Below are 23,616 nucleotides of genomic sequence, written 5' to 3' on the forward strand. Positions count from 1 at the left end.
CTGCAAACAGCCTGTTGCCTCTGTGTCAGAAACACTCAACTCAGCTCAGCAACATTATTCTCAGGTGAAAAAAGGAGCTCTTTTTATTGTCTAAGCCTTAAAAAAAATCATATGTTCTTGTATGGTGCAAAATTTCATTTAAGTACTGACCGCAAGCCCTTTCTTTCCCTATTAAGCCTGCAGGTGTTCATAGCAGAGAAAACTGCTCATTGTGTTCAGAAATAGACTTCATTCTTCTCCCAGTAAAATAATGAGATCTATTTTTGTTGCATACCACAACATGGAAAACGGCTGCTCTGTCCTGGTTCCCCATGGCCCTGACCCCTCGTTTGACCAGGAGGGACTGCTTTGTTTTCAATTGGATATGGAGGCGACACAGATGGTAGATGGTTTCTCCATCACCAGTTCAAGCACTGTCTCTGCTGTGGTATTGTAGTTCTAGAAGCTCTGCTTATTACATCTGGATCACTGGAGTATCTCTCACACAAAATAGTTTGCATGCTGCCATGTGTTTGGGCTAAGCATTGATTGGGAGGTGGAACATCTGATCGCTGCTTGCCATAAGTGTTCCAATCAAAAGACAGCAGCGCACACTGTTCTTTTGTCATGACCAGCCTTTGAAAGGAGTCCACACTGATTTTGCCAGTCCTTTTTAGACACTTCCACATTATCAGCGATTGCTGCTTTTTCTCGTTTTCCCTATGTCATTTTTTGTCCATGACAGAACATGCTATTGCTAAGGCCTGTTGAAGATATTCTCCATAGAAGGCTCACCTTGCACCCTGGTTTCGGACAATCGACCACAGTTCGTGGTGTACCCTTCCAAGAACTTAGGTGCACACAATGGCATTCGCCAATTCAAGGCACCTCCCATCAATCTGCAGTTGAACAGTGAAGCAGTACACCTTGTCCAAATGTTTAAGAGGAAGATGTGAAAGTACACAGAAAAATTTAAACAAGCAGGCTCTCACTTTTTTTTTTTTTTTTTTTTTTTTTTTTTTTTTTTTTTTTTTTTTTTTTTTTTTTGGCTGTTACAGAACGATGCCAACTGGAGCCAAGAGTCCTTCCGAGCTTCTGCTCAGCAATCAGCCATGGACACTGCTCAATCTCCTGCTGTGAAGCAGGTGTTCCGCAGCAGTGCCGGTTTTGTCAATGCTCATGCCTGTGTCTTCATGGTTCACACCAAAGAGTGACTCGAGACACTTCACTGGAACCAGTTGCGTCCTTGGATGGGCACAGGGGCCCCTCCATGAGCCATGGGCCTGTCACCTCATTCTGGCCACTCCGAGGGTGACCAGTCTGGTTGTACCCACCTACTCCAGCAGTTGTAGTGCGTGCCACTGCCACTAGAGGCAGCCTGGTCACCAACTGTTATCACCAGGTATGCCATGCATGAGCAGCTGTACACCAACACCATCTGAGAAGGATAATGTCTTTTTAAGGGCAGGTATGGGTCTCTGGGCCTGCAGTTGTTAAATGTGTTTGAGATGAGTAAACTACTTTCATTGCGTTCCTTTTGATGTCGCCCCATGAACCAGTAAATTGTATCCCATTAATGGCCATATGTTTCCTTGTGTTCCTATTTAGACAAGTGGCGAAGGGTAACTTCGGCTCACAGGTTGTCATGAGTAGCCACAACTCATTCAAACAGGCGTGCACAGCAACAGCCGAAACAGTTCAAAAAGAGCATATTAATGTCATTGATGCTACCACTACAATGAAGGAGAGAAAGCTAATATTGCACTGCCCCGGGATTTGGTCTGAATGTTGGTAACTGATAGCAGCTTTTCTGCATCAATTTCTTTATGTTTTCAGATCCAGAGAGGAGAAAACACAGACCAAATGACCTATGATAAAACACCATGTCAACCAACAATTAGCCAGAACTCATAAAGTGTATCACAGCTGAACAACAAATAATTCAGGAGAAAGTGAAGAGGATGCTATGAGGTAAGGTCACTGAACTTACAGACAGTTTTAGGTCCTTTCCTGTGGTGCTTGTGAAGCAGAAGAGTGGTCCCTGGCTTTTCTCTGTTGATTATCAACAACTGAACAAAATCTTACAGAATGATGTCTATGTAAATCCACACACTGATGACACACTAAGACTGTTTGAAAGCAACAAAGTATTTCTAAGCTATGGATGTATAGATAGCCCACTGGCAAATCGAGGCTGATAGGCTGACCCAGAAAAGATTGCCTTCATAAGCCCTGATGGCCCCTGTAAGCCTAATGTTATGCAATTTGCACTTTGTAACACTCCAACTATCTTTGACAATATGACAACTTGCCTCAACGACCTTAAATACACAACATGTCTTAGGTATCTGGATGATACTGTTGTTTTCTTAAAGGCTTTTGAAAAACATCGAGGCCACCACACAACTGACTTCAGACTGTAGGCCTTTATCTGAATCAGAAAAAGTGCCTTTTTACTGCCCAAGAAATAAAGATATTGGCACCTCAAGTGAAGTGTAGTCCATTCCAATCCAGAGAAAGGAAGAGCAGTCACAGATTTTCTGATTCTCACCACACTCACGATGTGAGAAGTTTTTCTCATACTGTGCTCATACTACTGGCAGTTCTAAAGGACTTTAAAGAACTTCTGTACCATGGCAAATCCATTGCAAGAACTTCCAGTCCAAGCACTGTATGACAAGAATGCTAAAACAGAACATCACACCAACACAAGCAACTGTGAGGTAGGTTCTAGTGTAATTGCAGAAAGATGCTAAAAAGATCATGTTCCAGGATACTGTCCAAATCCAAGATGAGCTACTCCACAACTGAGAAGAGAGCCTTGCAGTTGTTTGGGTCATCAATAAGTTCTGGCCACATTTATTTGGCAAACTGTTCACTGTTAAGACAGACCACCATTCTCTGTGCTGGCTGACTAGCATGAAGGGTTTGTTGGGTCATCTGCCAAGATGGACACTGGGGGGTTTGGAGTACATCATCACAGTGGTTTACATTACAAAAGAGGATGCAAACACATGGAGGTCAACTGAAGTTCAAGGAATCCTTTCACAGAGCACAGCAGCGTGGACGAAACCTCAGTCACTACTGCATTACATCCAGCTATCCTAAAGTTTTTCCATGATGCTCCAACATTTGGTCACCGGGGATTTGTGAAGACCATTGACAGAATCAGATGCAGGTATCAATTGCCAGGTCTCCACTGATCATTCAGACACTGTGTGAGCTACAGTAAGGTACACCAGCAACAGACACGTGTGTCGCAACCACCTTTGGGGCAACGGATACTAATGCTGTCTGCTGCAGTGCTAGTCCAATGAATCCGAATCAAGGTTCACGAAGTCAACAAATGGGAGTCAATGGATAATAAATTGTACTGACTATCTTGCCCACTATGCTGTCACTGTGTCGACTGCTAAAGCTCCAGAAATTGTGAGGTTTCTTGTAGATGACCATTTTGGAGCACGGAACACCATTTGTGTTAATCTCGGATAGTGAGAAAGTTCTCCAGTTGAGACTAGTATTAGAGGTAATTTCGCATTGCAACATCTGACAACTGTCTACCATCCACAGATGAATAACTTCACAGAATGCTTTATTAAGGTGTTGGATAATATGTTCTTGATGCACACATAAGTCAAACAGAGAGACAGTGACACAACACTGCCTATCATGACTTTCATGTACAACACAGTGAAGCACAGCACAACACTACATGCTTCACAGGGGAGGGGATACTGTTGTCTGGTGGCTGATTGTCGTCCACACGGAATACCACAGCCGCATTCCTCCATGTTGATGAAGTTTCTTCCTAATACGAAAGCTTCTTGAGGGTGTGTAACGTGTTCTGGGCAGTCACTGAGTCATGGCAATAGGTCAGTGAGAAAGCAGGTGTGTGGCAAAGGGTACTTCTGTCAGCACAATTTGTTGAACTGTTTCAGTCAGTGCCCTTAACTTGGTGCTCAGCTACCAGCACTGCTTGATTCATTACAGGTCTGTTTAAGATCTTCAGCCTTCCTCCTTTACTGCATATCCACATTATGAAATCCCTTATTTCTTTAAATAAATGTAATAGGTTAGGTTAGTGTTGTTTAATGTCCCGTCGACAACAAGGTCATTAGAGACAGAGCACAAGCTCGTGTTAGGAAAGGATGGGGAAGGAAATCGGCCGTGCCCTTTCAAAGGAACCATCCCGGCATTTGCCTGAAGCGATTTAGGGAAATCACGGAAAACCTAAATCAGAATGGCTGGAGACGGGATTGTAAATGTAATAGATAAGAACTGCAGATTGCAAATAAAAACTGTGATGTTCATAATCACTTAACCAGACGAAACAAAAACTTATATATGACACAAATAATCACAGCCCTGTGCTAAAACAGGGCTTGAACTTTGTAACAAACTTAACCAAGAACATAAAAGCAATTACTGACGACAAAACCTTTGGAAAATCTTTAAAGTCATACTTGCAGCATCACTACCTTTACTCCGCTGAAGAATATTTAAATGTATTAAGTGTGTTTTATATATAAATATTTATACATATGAAGTGTGTTATATGTAACTTTAAATGTGTGTGCATATGAATCCATTTGATATATACAGGATTAATAAAATTACAGTGCAATACTTTACAGATACATCATTTGTTGCATATTGAAAGAAACTGTAACTTGACACATCTGCTATTAAATGATAGTTGACCGTTCCTCTCAGTTCATACATTCTTCGTTGGAATGCCTCTTCATCCAACTGTGGTCAGCCAACTGAGAGGGAGGAAAAAACTTATTCACAGAAAAATAGAACCTCGCGATAGGTCTCACCCCTTAAATTGTCACTTTGATTTTTTAAGTTTTTCAAACAAACACATTACTATCACATTGTGACCATGCTTGAGTCCGAATCTGAAAGCAGTGTCATCAGGAAAAACACCAACGTTTTGCCAGCACTGAACTGATCTCCTGGATGGAGAGAGCTGACCCCCCCCCCCTTTCCCCCCCCCCCCTCTCCATCAAATGTTCCAGAGTACACAAACATAAGGTATTTTGATAACCTTCCAGAAATGATAAATACTAAGTAGCAATAATTATTAGTGGTTGTGTTTCAGCTTACAACCCACAGCATGCCACACCAGTGACACTAACCACTACACCACACTGCATGCACCACAACTTGTGGCATTGCTCTCTCTCCTGGAAACCATGTTATAGTTCTGGGTGGAGATTTTAATTTGCCGGATATAGACTGGGAGACTCAAACGTTCATAACGGGTGGCTGGGACAAAGAATCCAGTGATATTTTTTTAAGGGCTTTATATGAAAACTACCTTGAGCAGTTAAACAGAGAACTGACTCATGGCAATAACATATTAGACCTTCTGCTGACAAACAGACCCGAACTATTTGAAACAGTTAACGCAGAACAGGGAATCAGCGATCATAAAGCGGTTACTGCATCGATGATTTCAGCCATAAATAGAAATATTAAAAAAGGTAGGAAGATTTTTCTGTTTAGCAAAAGTGACAAAAAGCAGATTACAGAGTACCTGACGGCTCAACACAAAAGTTTTGTCTCAAGTACAGATAGTGTTGAGGATCAGTGGACAAAGTTCAAAACCATCGTACAATACCGTATTTACTCGAATCTAAGCCGCACTCGAATCTAAGCCGCACCTGAAAAATGAGACTCGAAATCAAGGAAAAAACAATTTCCCGAATCTAAGCTGCACCTGAAATTTGAGACTCGAAATTCAAGGGGAGAGAAAAGTTTTAGGCCACACCTCCAGATCGAAACAAAGTTGGTCCATTGTAATATGAGACACAATTTAGGTCGAATGAATGACGATACAACTACAGTAGTTTGGTTCGAGTCGTAAGCTTAGCAGTTAAGCTTTACCAGGTAGCCATTGCAATGCGTCAGGCGCTACGTCCGTATTTATATGGGTACCCTTCCTTTTTCACGTGCTTCGTTTGGTTTGAATTGATTGCTTATTTTTCTTTGATCTGATAAGTGCCGTTCTCTTTGTTATAGATCTTTACGTGTCACTCTAAGCTGAAAATGCATTACTGCACTGTGTCATGCATTGTTTGTCGCATTCTGATAATGAGTGTTTACGACCAGTCGCCGCTAGTGGCATGCCTTGCTTTTGTGCGCGCTACTGCTGCTTACAATAAAAAAAGAGAGGAATCATCTCATTAGTGAAACAATGGCAAGCGACTGCTATTTGTTGCTACTTACACTAATGCTTTCTTTGATAATGATCAACAAGAACCAAATAATAGACTGCGTATGATAGAAGATGTTCTGGAGGAGAGTTCAGCGAAAATTTTTCTCTGAAAATCTTTGTAGACGCCTCTGTAGTACATTACATTCTGCACAGAAATTAGAGTCATCTTAGATTTAAAAATCTAGTCAATTGCCGTGCTTCATTTCTGACTGTATCACTATTAGGCATAAGAATAATACGAATATAAACACGACATGATATGTATATTCTTCCGTGTTTGCTGTTGTCTCACTCTAGTTTCGTAGTTTATTAGGCAGCAAACACGAAAGAATACAAGGCAAAATGTTTATATTAGTATTATTCTTATGGTGAAGAGAATACTGCATGTGATTCACAATTCATAAAAATTCCTATTAGCAACCATCTCTTCTCACAGGTAGGAAAAATTCAGAAGGTAGAGTTGGCCAGATTCACAAACATCCCAAACAGTCTTGCCAGTCGGATTTTCGTAGTACATTGAAATGCTGCTACTTTTGAAGATGAATAATACGGAATTTGTATCTACTTCGTTGGGTAATGTATGAAATGTAGTGGTCGAAACTCGGGGCGGATAAAAAATCTCGTCTTCCACTTTTTTTTTTAAATTTATTTACTGGCGCAGAGGTTTTGGAGCCAGTATTTATCTTTGTGCCTGCAAAGCATGCCTGTGTAGCGCTACACATATTCGACAGTAGAAGTTAGTTGTGGCGGCACCTACAAACATTTTTCAGAACTTCCGCTTACTTTGCACTCGATTCTAAGCCGCAGGCGGTTTTTTGGATTACAAAAATCGGAAAAAAAGTGCGGCTTAGATTCGAGTAAATATGGTATGCGTTGGATGAGTATGTGCCAAGCAAGATCGTAAGAGATGGAAAAGAGCCACCATGGTACAACAACCGAGTTAGAAAAATGCTGCGGAAGCAAAGGGAACTTCACAGCAAACATAAACATAGCCAAAGCCTTGCAGACAAACAAAAACTATGCGAAGCGAAATGTAGTGTGAGGAGGGCTATGCGAGAGACATTCAATGAATTTGAAAGTAAAGTTCTATGTACTGACTTGGCAGAAAATCCTAAGAAATTTTGGTCTTATGTCAAAGCGGTAGGTGGATCAAAACAAAATGTCCAGACACTCTGTGACGAAAATGGTACTGAAACAGAGGATGACAGACTAAAGGCCGAAATACTAAATGTCTTTTTCCAAAGCTGTTTCACGGAGGAAGACTGCACTGTAGTTCCTTCTCTAGATTGTCGCACAGATGACAAAATGGTAGATATCGAAATAGACGACAGAGGGATAGAGAAACAATTAAAATCGCTCAAAAGAGGAAAGGCCGCGGAACCTGATGGGATACCAGTTCGATTTTATAAAGAGTACGCGACGGAACTTGCCCCCCTTCTTGCAGCGGTGTACCGTAGGTCTCTAGGAGAGCGTAGAGCTCCAAAGGATTGGAAAAGGGCACAGGTCATCCCCGTTTTCAAGAAGGGACGTCGAACAGATGTGCAGAACTATAGACCTATATCTCTAACGTCGATCAGTTGTAGAATTTTGGAACACGTATTATGTTCAAGTATAATGACTTTTCTGGAGACTAGAAATCTACTCTGTAGGAATCAGCATCAGTTTCGAAAAAGATGCTCGTGTGAAACCCAGCTCGCGCTATTCGTCCACAAGACTCAGAGGGCCGTAGACACGGGTTCACAGGTAGATGCCGTGTTTCTTGACTTCCGCAAGGCGTTCAATACAGTTCCCCACAGTCTTCTAATGAACAAAGTAAGAGCATATGGACTACCAGACCAATTGTGTGATTGGATTGAAGAGTTCCTAGATAACAGAACACAGCATGTCATTCTCAATGGAGAGAAGTCTTCCGAAGTAAGAGTGATTTCAGGTGTGCCACAGGGGAGTGTCATAGGACCGCTGCTATTCACAATATACATAAATGACCTTGCAGATGACATAGGAAGTTCACTGAGGCTTTTTGCAGATGATGCTGTGGAGTATTGAGAGGTTGTGACAATGGAAAATTGTACTGAAATGCAGGAGGATCTGCAGCGAATTGACGCATGGTGCAGGGAATGGCAATTCAATCTCAACGTAGACAAGTGTAATGTGCTGGGAATACATAGAAAGATAGATCCCTTATCATTTAGCTACAATATAGCAGGTCAGCAACTGGAAGCAGTTAATTCCATAAATTATCTGGGAGTACGCATTAGAGGTGATTTAAAATGAAATGATCATATACAGTTGATCGTTGGTAAAGCAGATGCCACACTGAGATTCATTGGAAGAATCCTAAGGAAATGCAATCCAAAACAAAGGAAGTAGATTACAGTATGCTTGTTCACCCACTGCTTGAATACTGCTCAGCAGTGTGGGATCCGTACCAGATAGGGTTGATAGAAGAGATAGAGAAGATCCAACGGAGAGCAGCGCGCTTCGTTACAGGCTCATTTAGTAATCGCAAAAGCGTTACGGAGATGATAGATAAACCCCGGTGGAAGACTCTGCAGGAGAGATGCTCAGTAGCTCGGTACGGGCTTTTGTTAAAGTTTTGAGAACATACCTTCACAGAAGAGTCAAGCAGTATATTGCTCCCTCCTACGTATATCTCGCGAAGAGACCATGAGGATAAAATCAGAGAGATTAGAGCCCACACAGAAGCATACCGACAATCCTTCTTTCCACAAACAATACGAGACTGGAATAGAAGGGAGAACCGATAGAGGTACTTAAGGTACCCTCCACCACACACCGTCAGGAGTTTTGCGGAGTATGGATGTAGATGTAGATGTAGACAGTGACCAGCTGTTTCAGAAGATCTCATTGCAGCCAACTATAGCACCCTGGATCTAGATCTTGTCAGCAGTCTTTTGTATTGTTGTAATGGCAGATCCACACTGATTATATTTTTCACATCCTCTTCACTGTGATGAGCATTGAAGATAGCCCCTCCTGTTGATGCAATGCTATTGTTGAGTGGGTCTTCAGTTTCCTCCAGCCTCCCATCATTGATCTGCTACATACAGAGGACATGGACAATGTCTCTGTGCTTTTGTCTTCTTGATGTAGTTTCTAATACCCAACTCTGTATTGGATGTCCAACAAGTGACAGAGGATACAGCTCAAAGTAGTATTCTGGTAAAATTTCTGATAGTCCCACTTTTGTTCAGGTGTAAAAATCTATAACAAATCTCCCAGGCTGTACCTTGCTGGTTGGTGCTTGGCATTGCTTTTGGTCTTTCTCCAGGACCTGTATGTGAGCCAGGTGCCTTGCTTCATCAGCCGTGGTGTTTTAGTTGTCATCGTATCATCCATTTGAAACAGTAGCAGTGTATCCACTGTTGTTTTGGTCTCATGACATGAACCAGAAAGTATGCTGTGAAGCCTGCAGTGGCACGCTTTCCTGTATTGTACATGAATGCAATGATGGGCAGTGCTGTGTCACAGTCTCTCTGTTCAGTTTCAGCGTACATCAAGAGCATATTTTCCGATGCCTTAATAAAGCATCCTGTGAGGCTATTCATCTGTGGGTGGTAGGCAGTTGTCAGATGTTGCAATGCAAAATTACCAACAAACCTCACAATTTCTGGGGCTTTGGCAGTCGACAGATTTAGTGGCAGGATAGTGAGTGAGGTAGCCAGCGCAATTTCTTAATCATTGATTCCCATTTGTTGACTTTGGGAAGCTCGATTCGGATTCAGTGTACTGGTACCGCAGCAGGCAGTGTTTGTACAAGTTGCCCTGAACGTGGTTGCGACACATGCCTCTGTTGCTGGTGTACCTTACTGTAGCTAACACAGTGTGTAAAGTTTAGTGGGGACCTGGCTATTGATATCTGCATCTGATTCTGTCAAGAGTCTCCACAAATCTCAGGTGACCATCATGAAAAAACTTCAGGATAGCTGGTTGTAAATGAGCTGGAATGAGATGGAGCTCTTTCCAACCCTTTAGATCATAGTCCCTCTTATACAGCGATCCACATATTAATTGGAATTATTTGTTGGTTGGTTCCTCCTCCTTAAGGCTCCTGTGGTTTCCAGCAATGCTACATCATCTTCTGTTCGGATGCACTGATTTGTAATGCTGCAGTGACTGTGATTTCATTCCCTCTGCTGTGCTCTGCCAAAGGTTTCCTGAACTGCAGTCGGCATCCATGTGTTTGTGTTTGCTTTTGTTGCCAAATGACCCAACAGACCCATCAGTCTAGTCAGTCAGCACAGAGAATGGTGGTCTGTCATAATAGCGAACGGTTTGCCAAATAAATGTGGCCAGAACTTATTGATGACCCAAACAACTGCAAGGCTCTCTTCTCAGTTGTGGAGTAGCTCATCTTGGATTTGGAGAGTACCCTGGAACATGGCCCACCATCTTTTCAGCATCTTCCTGAATTGCACTAGAACCTACCCCACAATTGCTAGTGTTGGTGTGAAGTTCTGTTTTAGCATTCTTGTCATACAATGTTAGGACTGGAGATAATGTTAGTCCTTGCAATGGATATGCCTTGATGCAGAAGTCCTTTAAAGTCCTTTAGATCTGCCAGTAGCATGAGCACCGTCGGAGGAAAACTTCTCACATCATGAATGTGCCAGGAATCAGAAAATCTGTGACTGCTCTTATTTTCTCTGAATTGGAATGGACTACGCTTCACTTGATGTGCCAATATCTTTATTTCTTGGGCAGTAAAAAGGCACTTTTTCTGATTCAGATAGAGGTCTACAGTCTGAAGTCAGTTGTCTGGTGGCCTGAATGTTTAGTTACTTAGTTACGTGTTCCACTGGTCAATCTCACGGTAACTGTTATGATGTTTCAAGTGCATAAGAAATGCACACATGAATGAAGTTTTTTTAAACCTTTAATTTTTTTTTAACTACCCCATTCCCTTAAATGGCACAAAATGCATATATTATAATTACAGATTTATTTATCCCTATTCAATAAATCATCTATGGTATGGAAGTAGTTGTCAAGGAGATATTATTTCAATTTATTTTTAAAACTGTTACTGCTGTCTGTCAAACATTTTAATTCACCTAGTACTTTATCAGAAAGTTTTTCAGCAGCATATTTTACCCCTTTCTGTGCCAAAGATAGGTTAAGTAGAGGATAGCGTAAGTATATCTTTCTTCTGCTGTTATAACAATGAATGTCACTGTTGTTTTTAAACTGGTCCATGTTGTTGAGAACAAATTTCATTACTGAGTAAACATATTGTGAGGCCATTGTTAGAATTCCTAACCTTTTAAACAGATGTCTACAAGATGTGCGACAATGAGCCGCACACATTATTCTAACCACTGTCTTTTGAGCAGTGAATACTTTTTGCCTAATTGTTGAGTTACCCCTAAATATTATTCCATATGACATCAGAGGATAATAGAATGTAGTCGAATTAAGTTGGGTGATGCTGAGGGAATTAGATTAGGAAATGAGACACTTAAAGTAGTAATGGAGTTTTGCTATTTGGGGAGCAAAATAACTGATGATGATCGAAATAGAGAGGATATAAAATGTAGACTGGCAATGGCAAGGAAAGCGTTTCTGAAGAAGAGAAATTTGTTAACACTGAGTATCGATTTAACTGTCAGGAAACACCTGTGAAACACCTAATGTAATTTCACCCCAGTTAGATGAATTGGAAAACTTCCTTAAATCAACTAAACCACATAAAGAAACTTTTTGTTCCTTTTCCATAGACATGACTTAAACCACTTATATGCTGTTTCCATTTGTACCATAGAATTGTAATTTCTGTAACATAATGTAATGGTTCACACAATGAAACACTATGGACAAGTCAGAGAAAATTCCTATTGGTGACATTTTACTATTTAAAGACTCTATTATGTGGCCAGTGAAATTGTGTATTGCTGTCTCAGTGGAACAGCATTTTTGAAATCCAAACTAATTTACTAAGTAACCCATTACTGCTGAGATGGCTAACCACTCTTGAGTGTCTGAGACATAAGGTAGCAGTTGGAGGCCCGAGGCCCTTTTGAAACAGAAGCAATGTATCCACTGTTGTTTTGGCCTCATGACATATCAGCTAGTCATCATCTGGACAGTTGAGCTATGTTGTGGTTTGAACCCCATGCCAGTCACTGCCTTGAAGAAAATGCTACAACAGAGTAGCAGCTGCCACTAATGCCACCATGCCTCGGACCTCCAACTGCTACCTCATGACTCAAGCACTTAGCAGCACTAACCTCGACTGCTACTGCTAGTCTGTAACACTAGAATCCAGTCATCTTCATATGTTGGGTGGCTCACACTGAGGAACCCGCATCCCTGAGCTGTTGGGCCTGACGCAGTTGCCCACCAATTGGTGTAACACATTGCTAAGCAGAACATGCTAGAAAATTTAGTTTCTCCTGCCCTATAAAATGTTGAAATTTACACAAGTGCACAACACACCATTTTTGAGGCACAAATGCAGGAGAGGGGGTTGTTCAAGAAAATTTAAAACATCCACATATCGGACATATGCAAAAAGGCAGCACACACTGTAAACAACTAATGCCACCACACATCCAAAGGAGGACCAATCTTAGAATTATCAATAGTGAATCTTAATTGCCATTGGTTAAGCAAGTAGCATTAATTGTTGAGTGAGCAAGCGGGGGAGGGGTGTTGTTGTGGCAGGTGCCAGGAGAGGGCGGTGGGGGGCTGGGGGGGGGGGGGGGGGGGGAGGAGAACTCCAAGTAGAATCCATCTCAATTTTTAAGGTCACTTGCTAATTGGCTGCTTTCTTAATAATAATATCCCAGTAGCTGGAAGTGCATGCCAGAATCTCTGTATTGTTATGATCTATAGGATGACCAATGTCAAAGCAATGATACGCAATAGCAGATTTCTTTTTGACTGAACTTAGCAAAAAACTGATTTTATAAATATAAAAGGCAAGCTAAATATACATAAAACAACAGTGGTCTGGACAGGAAGGTAAACACAGATAAAACTAGGTTAATAGGCCAGCAGTGCATGACAATAAGAAAGAGTATAGCTTTACTGAAAGATTTTATACTTTCAATATTCTTGGAGCCTGTAATTCCAGCATGTCCTTGTTTGATTCCTGACAAGTCCTAGGAGTTTTATCCAGTCCCTTACAAATACTTTCACCTCTAGAAATGATCAATATTTAAGGAAAACTGCAATGATATAGCATGCCTCACAGTCAGCTTTAAACTATAGGAACACATAACTGACTGAATATGTTAACTCATAGGTTGGAAAATGGAAAGGCTATACCCCCTGAAACAGTACCACACTTGCTAAAGCACTGTGGCATTCACACTAACATTTGAGCTGGTAACAGCTTTAATGTTAGAGAATCTAAACATTTTTGTAACTGAACAATTGAGTTGCAATGAAGAACTTCCACAATGAATAGGCTGATGGTGACATCTGAGCAGGAACGAAGAAGATTTTCATGTACATAAGGAAAAACCAAATTGTGAAACTTATAATCTTAAAGGTAGTGTGTTCTGAAAATGAAAAAAAAAGTGCATTTGCAAAGAATATAACTGCTGATTGACTGTCGAAAAATGTTATGTCAGTATGATACGTACCTGGGCCTGAAAAGAGATGCTGTTACTTGGAACTCCTGTCACTTCCTGTGGCATATCACAAGCATTATGAGCACCTTGTGGCAATTTAATGACACGTTTTGATGTCTTCAGCATGATGAGGCGACCCTCGAGTGCCTTGCCCTCTTCTAAAGGTGGCCTGCCCAGCTATTAACAATAAAGAATTGCTTTAAGACCTCTGTAGCCCCACACTAGAACTAAATTACTATTTGTAGTGTGCAGTTTTATGGCAAAAAAAAAAAAAGGATGGAAGATTAGGGTTTACATTCTGTAAATTATGTTGTCATTAGACATGGAGAACAAACTCGAACCGGGTAAGGATGGGAAAGAATAAGTCACATCCTTTTCAGAAAGATCTTACCAGGATATACTTTAAGAAATTTAGGAAAACCAAAGAAAAAGTATATCTGGACTGCCAGAGGGAGATCAGAACTTCCATCCTCACAAATGTGAGTTCAACGTCTTACCACTGTGCCAAGTCACTATATAGTTTTGTGATGGAGTAATGTTTGCTGTTTCCTCATTCTTTTTCATGTTTAATCTAAAATCGTAATAAATTCTCATATGACAGCTTTGTGATGGCATTGCAAGGAATATGAGACCACACAATGACACTTCATTAAATTAAGCAGATATCATACAATGCTTTAAGTTACATTTAAACACTGTGCAGTGCACACAGTTTATGATGAGGCAAAGAAGGGAGAAATATGCAAGCCAAGAAGTGTACAGTCATAATGAATCTTGGGGCAGGTCAGATATGCTTCATTTGTGCATACATCAGAGAAGATTTTAGACTCAAAAGATATGGAAACACATGAAGTGAGAGATGTATTTGGTTTCTCAGAGGAAAACCTAATTTAGTGTCTTGCGCACAGACCAAGATTTTCTTCCTTTTCTGACTTAACATGGGCACTTCCTGTTTTGCATACAGTAGCTAAATATAAATAAATCAATGAAACTAAAATAATGGATTCAGCAATTAACATCAAATTCATCATTTGAATATGAGATACTGATGACGTGCCAGAGAGTACAACTGAGTTGAGATTTGTATTCATGCCAACAAATTTTAACTTCTGAAATTGCAAGTGACTTGAAATTCATATGCTACTTTCTTGTCGAGATACTTTTCGTATGTAGATATTCTGAGATTACCAAAAGGCTGAACAATAGCATCACCAATGAATGTGTGGTGGTGGTGGTGGTGGTGATGGTTCTGTTAGAAACGATATGGTGATTAGCTATAAAAATCATTTTAATTTAAGCTTAACACAATAAATCCCAAATTCACAACCCCAACATAACATTTGAGCAAAAGTATGTGATGGAGTTCATGTGTTCAAATCATCTCATGGCTGGGGAGTGGTTCTCCATCAAAATATAATAGCCACTGTGTGTTAGTTACTTTGTTAGTCACCAGCAAGTATAACTTACTTCCTATACTGAAATGATAGTACTTTTTACGGATGTTGTTAGTTGCGGGAAAGCAGTGGAGATAATTGTATCACACAAGCGTGCATCTCTCTCAAAATGTTATACTACAAAATTTAAGTTTATAGTTTTCTTGGGAGTATTTTCCTTTCCTGACTATGAAGTTCTGAGGACCAGTTTAGGTTTATGTTGGATATACATACAATTGAATGAGGAAACAAAGGGAAACATTTTGTATAATGTTCTTCATAAAGTTTCAATAATTTTACAGTACCTGGCCATGAGCATTGCTGCCCCATGCCCACAGACGCCCACTTGCTGCTTCTAATGCTGTAGTGAATTCACAGCCACAGCTAACTTGCTGTAACTGACTGTCTTCAGGAATGCCTCCACAGATAATTGTTGATGCAGGGGACTGCTGAAGGAAGGTGAAATTATCCAAAATATCACTACGAAAATATGCCAATAATACGAAACGTCTAAAAATATACAGTGTGATTCCATGATTATGTTACAAACTTTCAGGGATGATGGAGAAGGATAAATGTATTAATTTGAGGTAAGGGACTGGTCTGGAAATGACCAAATCCAAATTTACAAGCGAAAATTCTTATAATACCTCTGACAGTGTACTAGTGTACAACTTGTACCGTGAGTTCTACGCTTTCCATAGTATGGATCAAGATAACAAAAAAAAATGTGTAAACATGGGGTCTAAAGTTCATATCTTGAGAGCAGCGAACACTTTTTCATCTTTCCTACTGTAAAATACTTATCTCTTCTGCTGAACAAGGGTTCATAGTTCTATATTCAAGGCATCTTGCAGCCTTCACACAGTTGATGGAAGACATTTTTGTTTGTAAATATAACAGTAAGACTGCTTGGTTTTTACATTTTTTAATTTACTGAAAAGCTGCTGAGCACATGCTCATCATCAGCAGTCCTTTATAAGTAAGTACTGAACCGTCAAACTCAAAGCACAAGTAATTATAAACACATTCCAACTCCCATAACACACATTCTATAGCATTTATTATATATTATTTTCATGTATCTTCCATAGGAGCACTGCCAATGAGCATGTGCACAATATCGGGTTAGTAAATTAAAACAGCTTTGCTCTTAAGATATGCAGTTTAGAGCCATGTTTACTAGACAATTTTTTCTTGTTTTGGCCCAGGCTACCTCCTCATAAAATATGGAAAGCAAAGAGCTAACCATAGAAGAAGTCCACTAGTCCACAGTCAGAGGTATCAGAACTATTTTTGCTAACAACTTTCGGCTTGGCCATTTCCAGACCAGGGTCCCTTACCTCAAATTGATACAGAATCCCCCTGTATGTAATGTGTTTATGCAGTGAGATTGACCACAAGCAAATACAATATGTGGGGAGGGAGCAGTGATGGAAGGGGATGTGATGGGGAAGAGGGGGGAGGAGAGGGAGGGAGAGGGAGATAACACAATATTATTTGAGGATTTTTACATCTGACATATATAGCACGTACAAATGTTGTGTGATTTAGTCTTAGCTCTTTAGACATAAAACAGTGGATAGTGGTAGTATAATGAACAGAATACCTATACCACATTCACATGGGATAGCCAAATATATTAACAGTTACTGGAAACTGTAAGTAATATGTAAATTCTGTGAATTCTGAAGCAAAAGTTTCAAAGTTAAGAAAGAATGTGTGTAGCAGAAGAGAAAGGCAGAAACCAAATGAGAGGCAACTTCAATGGAAGTTAAAGAGATAACAGGGGCTTAGCAATTTGTATACATGGTTTATAATTTAAAAAATTATAAAATGAATGAGAATTATGATTGTTACACATTTAATAAACACAACACTTACATTCTTCTATTATTTGTTGAAGTCTATCTCCATTAAAAGCTTCTTGAAGGTAGCTTACATATGATCCTTTAACACATTTCCCCCCCCCCCCCCCCCCCCCCCCCCCCGATTAAGGATAAGAAAACACCATCTAGGATTGCTGAAAAAAGTTCAGTTATATGGAATTTCCCTATCTGAAGCCTTTTTCAATTCTAAATGTATCACTATTCAGATGAATTCATGTACTATTTGTTAAGCCTCAAGTCTTACAATTTGTCCTTGCAGTTAATTTTAGTATATGTGATATTTAATGATGATTAACTGAGCTTCTGTGTGGCCAAACATGGACAAAGATTGTAAGCAAGATGTATGTCAATGTGTGGCCTGCCAACGGAGCAAAGTTAGCTGGCATGTCAGGGACCTGTTGGCATGTTTGTTTCACTGATACAAAGATTCGACCGTGTGTATCCGGACACTGTCAGGCCACTCCCACCACCGGAGAGGTACACCTACTGTCTTACAGCCACTGACCATACCACACACTGGCCAGAGATGTTCCCTATGGTTGATATTACTGCCGAAACAATCACGACCATGTTCTTCTGAGCATGCATCGTCCATTTCGGTGTACCACTGGGAGGTACAACAGACCAAGGAAGGCAATTCGAGTGAATGCATCGGCAATTGAAAGTGTACTGACCGAGGTGGCGCAGCAGTTAGCACACTGGACTGTGATTGGTGAGGACGATGGTTCAATCCTGTGTTGCGTCCGGCAATCCTGATTTAGGTTTTCCGTGATTTCCCTGAATCACTTCAGGCAAATATGGATGGTTCTTTTGAAAGGGCATGGCCGACTTCCTTCTCCATCCTTCCATAATCCAATGAGACCGATGACTTCACTGTTTGATTCCTTCCCCCAAATTAATTGAAAGTGTATCTATGTTGCACAAATCACAGCAGTCAAGCAGTCAACAGAGACATTGCTCATCATCCTCCTGGGTCTTTGCATGTTGGTGAAAGAAGACTGGAAAGTCGTGACCACAGACTTTGTACGCAGTCTACAAGCACAAATCTGGCAGCTACATCATGTTGCTCTGAGGGAACTGTAAATCCATTTGTTTTCAACGAGCAACAGAGATGCGATTAAGTTTTTGTACAGCATGACACAGTGTGCAAAGGCACAGCAACCAACTTACGATGAACATTTTCATGTTATCAGTAGAGCAGAAAAGATGTTCAATGTCAATGAGGGGTACATCATCCACCACTACCATCGACAGACTCAAACTTGTTTTGAACACTGCCTGTACTGGTATGGACTCATCCACAAATACAGGCACCACTGACACGACAAACACACCAGCCGATCTGCCACACGTCACAGATAAGCCGCGATGGACATCAGAGGCAACCTCTGACACAGAAGCAGCCTACACAAGACCTGTTGTGATCTGGGCTGGACATTACATCCAATTCAACAACAACTATCACTGACATTATAACAGGGAGTGGTGAAGTGCAGCAGTAACCAAAGTGCAGTGATTATCTCTGACACAATCTCTATTTGATTTATGTTTGCTCCCTGTGTTTTAATTATTCTGTTGTTTAGATTTCCCGTCTAGAGAACGTATGAATTATGGGAAAGTTTTAAGTGTCGCAATAAAGTGAATTTATCAAACCCGTAACAGACCAGTCCAGAAAGTAAGTGTGATAATCAACTAGACTAAATTACTGTATAACCAATGTACTGAATAGAAAATAGTTAAAATTAATAATAAAGTTACAAGACCAGTTGATGAGTTTTTTTGTTTAGGATAGTTGGAGTTGACACCTGAATGGATAGGTAAACAAATAAATAAAAAAGTAAAAATAATTTGGAGTGCTTCCAGTAATATTCGTTTACAATCAGTGTACGTATTATCAGCTCTGGCACATGGATTTTTGTTGAGAAATCCCTTCAAAAACTGAGTACTGATCAACAAGCAACAGAGAGACGTGTGTTAGGAATTATTGTTTAAAGACCCAGACAGATCATGGAAAGGACTGGAATAGAAGATGTAATCATAAAGCAATGAAAATGACATGGAAATAGAAGAACATGTAGACAGGAAAATGGATGGTTGCATACAAACAAAGATCATTATGCATGGAAAATTCTCCAGGATATTGGATGTCATACAGCTGATTGTGATGATGATGATGATGATGACACAGACAACAGGAACAGAGAAAAATAATGAGTGACATGGTGGCAAACTTTCTGACTGGAATGAAGCCCAAACAAGATTTAAACATCACATGGTAAGTGAAGAGATGTTAATACTTTTATAAAACGATTTCTCAATAATTTCCTCACTTCAAGTGAACTGCCAAGTCCTTATATTGTTCCACTGTTGTGTTGCTGTTGTTGTTGTTGTGGTCCTCAGTCCTGAGACTGGTTTGATGCAGCTCTCCAAGCTACTCTATCCTGTGCAAGCTTCATCATCTCCCAGTACCTACTGCAACCTACATCCTTCTGAATCTGCTTAGTGTATTCATATCTTGGTCTCCCTCTACGATTTTTACCCTCCACGCTGCCCTCCAATACTAAATTGGTGATCCCTTGATGCCTCAGAACATGTCCTACCAACTGATCCCTTCTTCTGGTCAAGTTGTGCCACAAACTTCTCTTCTCCCCAATCCTATTCAATACTTCCTCATTAGTTATGTGATCTAGCCATCTAATCTTCAGCATTCTTCTGTAGCACCACATTTCGAAAGCTTCTATTCTCTTCTTATCTAAACTATTTATCGTCCATGTTTCACTTCCATACATGGCTACACTCCATACAAATACTTTCAAAAACGACTTCCTGACCCTCTCTACTTCGACCATCATCAGTTATTTTGCTCCCCAAATAGCAAAACTCCTTTACTACTTTAAGTGTCTCATTTCCTAATCTAATTCCCTCAGCATCACCCGACTTAATTCGGCTACATTCCATTATCCTCGTTTTGCTTTTGTTGATGTTCATCTTATATACTCCTTTCAAGACACTGTCCATTCCATTCAACTGCTCTTCCAAGTCCTTTGCTGTCTCTGACAGAATTACAATGTCATCGGCAAACCTCAAAGTTTTTATTTCTTCTCCATGGATTTTAATACCTACTCCGAATTTTTCTTTTGTTTCCTTTACTGCTTGCTCAATATACAGATTGAATAACATCGGGGAGAGGCTACAACCCTGTCTTACTCCCTTCCCAACCACTGCTTCCCTTTCACGTCCCTCGACTCTTATAACTGCCATCTGGTTTCTGTACAAATTGTAAATAGCCTTTCGCTCCCTTTATTTTACCCCTGCCACCTTTAGAATTTGAAAGAGAGTATTCCAGTCAACATTGTCAAAAGCTTTCTCTAAGTCTATAAATGCTAGAAATGTAGGTTTGCCTTTCCTTAATCTTTCTTCTAAGACAAGTCGTACGGTCAGTATTGCCTCACGTGTTTCAGTATTTCTACGGAATCCAAACTGATCTTCCCCGAGGTCGGCTTCTACTAGTTTTTCCATTCGTCTATAAAGAATTCGTGTTACTATTTTGCAGCTGTGGCTTATTAAACTGACTGTTCGGTAATTTTCACATCTGTCAACAGCTGCTTTCTTTGGGATTGGAATTATTGTTGCACGATACATAAAATTATTAATGGGAACCATACAACATCAATTTTTTTCAGACTTCATCCATGGAAGCAAAGTTACAAGTGAAATGATAACTGTTGAAAGAATCAAATTACTGAATGATGTCCGAGCAGGTGATTCTTTGTCTCACAAAACAAAAACAGGACAGTCATAATAAAAGAAGTGCCAATTTGAACAAATTAGAGGTACAACACTATGAATGTGTGTTAATTTATGATTCAGTCAAACAGCTAAAAGAAAGAATGATGACAGCAGAATTTCACAAATTAGTTCAAATAAGGTACTGTACTGCCAACCAAGTTGTAGGAGAAAAGTGCAAGTACTGTATGACAGCATATATTGAAATTTGGCAGCATTTTCATGACTGTTCTTATGCACCTAAAAGGTGGGTATTTGATGTTGCAACACTCATAAAACAGAAGAGTTCACCTTCACATTCAATTCACATATATCATATCATGAAAATCAAAAGCAACTATCTTATAGACAAAAATAACATTTTTCTTTTGGTGAATTTTACCTTTTTCTGGGATGCAACAGGTGTTGGTATTAACACTTCTTTCCGTGAACCAGTGCCCAGCTGACCATCCAGATTTCTGCCCCAGACATACAGGGTACCATTAGATGTTAACAGTGCTGAATGATGGCAGCCACAGGACAACTGAAACAATTTTTTCCCTATCAATATCAAAGCTGAAAGGACAATATTGGTATTTTTTACTGCCTAGATCACGAAGCAAATGAAGCGTGAAACTTGTTGTCCTTAAACATAGATAAAAAAATCTACTCACCAAGCGGTGGCAGGAGAAACACATACAAAATGTTTTGCAGTTTGTTAGCTTTTGGAGCCAGTGGCTCCTCCTCCTGGCATAAGGGTTGAATGGGAAGAAAGAAGGATGAAGGAAAAGGACTGGTATGGTTTAGGAAAAGGGTTAGAATTCTGAAAAGTCACCCAGAATCCTGGGTCAGGGGTACTTACCAGAAGGGATGAGAAGGAAAGACTGATTGTTTGTCATTGATATTTTCAAAGATAAGTGATTTGCAATTCAAGTCCATACAAATATTCTCTATCCTCATTCCATTTTCTCTTACTATTTTTATTATCTTTTTTTCCCTCTACTATACTATTTCAATCTCTCAACAAAAACATTCACCTACCTTAACCATATGTACACTTCCTTTTATGTCACCATACAGTCTTTCATCTCTTCATTATCTGCACAGCAAGTAAATATATAAACTTGTTGTATTGTGGATGGTGGTGGCTTTGTCTCTCTCCTCAATATGACAATATTATGAAAAGGATAGTTGCTACTCGCCATATAGTGGAGATGCTAAGTTATAGACAGGCACAACAAAAAGGTTGTCAGAAAGTGAGCTTTTGGCCAACAAAGCCTTCCTTGAAAATAGACAAGACACACACACACACACAAACACACACACACACACACACACACACACACACACAGTGACAGTCCCTGGCTCTGTGTGTGTGTGGGGGGGGAGGGGGCCAAAGTTAATGTGTGTGCGCATGCACATGCGCATGTGTGTTGTCTAATTTGACAAAGGCCTTATTAGGCGAAAGCTCACTTTCTGACAGTCTTTCTGTTGTGCCTCTCTGCAACTCAGCATCTCCGCTACATGGTGAGTAGCAACTATCCTTTTCATAATATTCTCACTATGACAATGTTTCACTATATTGTTAATAGTAGCTTATCCACATTTCTATGTTCTTATTTTCAAAACTGGTCTTGTATCCCCCCCCCCTCCCCCCCAAATTTGATTTTGAATTTACAGCCCAACACTCACCTTCTCACCTGAACAGAAATCCTGTTCTTTCTGCCACCGTATTTCACTAGCTGCCACAATATCTAAATTTATACCCACCGACTTCCCTTTTAGAATTTCCTAATATACATATCCAATTAAGAGCTCTAACATTCCACAATCTGACCCGAAGAATGCTAGTTTTGTTTTTAAGAATGAAAAATATATATATATATATATATATATATATATATATATATATATATATATATATATATATATATATATATATTCTACAATAATTGTTATTTCATAAACTGATTTTTGGCTGTTATGCCACCATCAGGTACAAAGATAAATATATGTGGCTGCAAAATTTTTGCGGGGTTAAAGATTTGCACTAGTGCTCCTACAAAGTATCTCAGTTGGTTTCCACAGATGATAATTTTCACCAACGGATTTAAGACTAAAATGAGAGGAATTATTTCAGTAAAAATGCAATGTAAAACTATTTAACTTTGATAAAATATGCCCACATTACATATGACCCCCCATGAACCATGGACCTGGCCATTGGTGGGGAGGCTTGCGTGCCTCAGCGATACACATAGCGGTACCGTAGGTGCAACCACAACGGAGGGGTATCTGTTGAGAGGCCAGACAAACGTGTGGTTCCTGAAGAGGGTCAGCAGCCTTTTCAGTAGTTGCAAGGGCAACAGTCTGGATGATTGACTGATCTGGTCTTGTAACAATAACCAAAACGGCCTTGCTGTGCTGGTACTGCGAATGGCTGTAAGCAAGGGGAAAGTACAGCCGTAATTTTCACCGAGGGCATGCAGCTTTACTGTATGATTGAACGATGATGGCGTCCTCTTGGGTAAAATATTCTGGAGGTAAAATAGTCCCCCATTCGGATCTCCGGGCAGGGACTACTCAAGAGGATGTCGTTATCAGGAGAAAGAAAACTGGCGTTCTATGGATCGGAGCGTGGAATGTCAGATCCCTTAATCGGGCATGTAGGTTAGAAAATTTAAAAAGGGAAATGGATAGGTTAAAGTTGGATATAGTGGGAATTACTG

At 40.1% G+C, this 23,616-nt stretch overlaps 1 protein-coding gene across 2 annotated transcripts in view; it reads right to left on the reverse strand.

Moving 5' to 3' along the window:
- Positions 1–23,616, reverse strand: part of LOC126457939 (uncharacterized) — a 422,121-nt gene that overhangs the window by 76,318 nt on the left and 322,187 nt on the right. For both annotated transcript variants that reach the window (XM_050094658.1, XM_050094659.1), the window contains 3 exons: positions 21,291–21,431; positions 15,539–15,682; positions 13,813–13,977 (listed from right to left, as the gene is read on the reverse strand). In XM_050094658.1, coding sequence (XP_049950615.1) covers positions 13,813–13,977; positions 15,539–15,682; positions 21,291–21,431 — 450 coding nt within the window. The remainder of the gene's footprint in view (positions 1–13,812; positions 13,978–15,538; positions 15,683–21,290; positions 21,432–23,616) is intronic.

This window comes from Schistocerca serialis, chromosome 2 (assembly GCF_023864345.2).
Source record: "Schistocerca serialis cubense isolate TAMUIC-IGC-003099 chromosome 2, iqSchSeri2.2, whole genome shotgun sequence".
In the NCBI taxonomy this organism is placed as follows: domain Eukaryota; kingdom Metazoa; phylum Arthropoda; class Insecta; order Orthoptera; family Acrididae; genus Schistocerca; species Schistocerca serialis.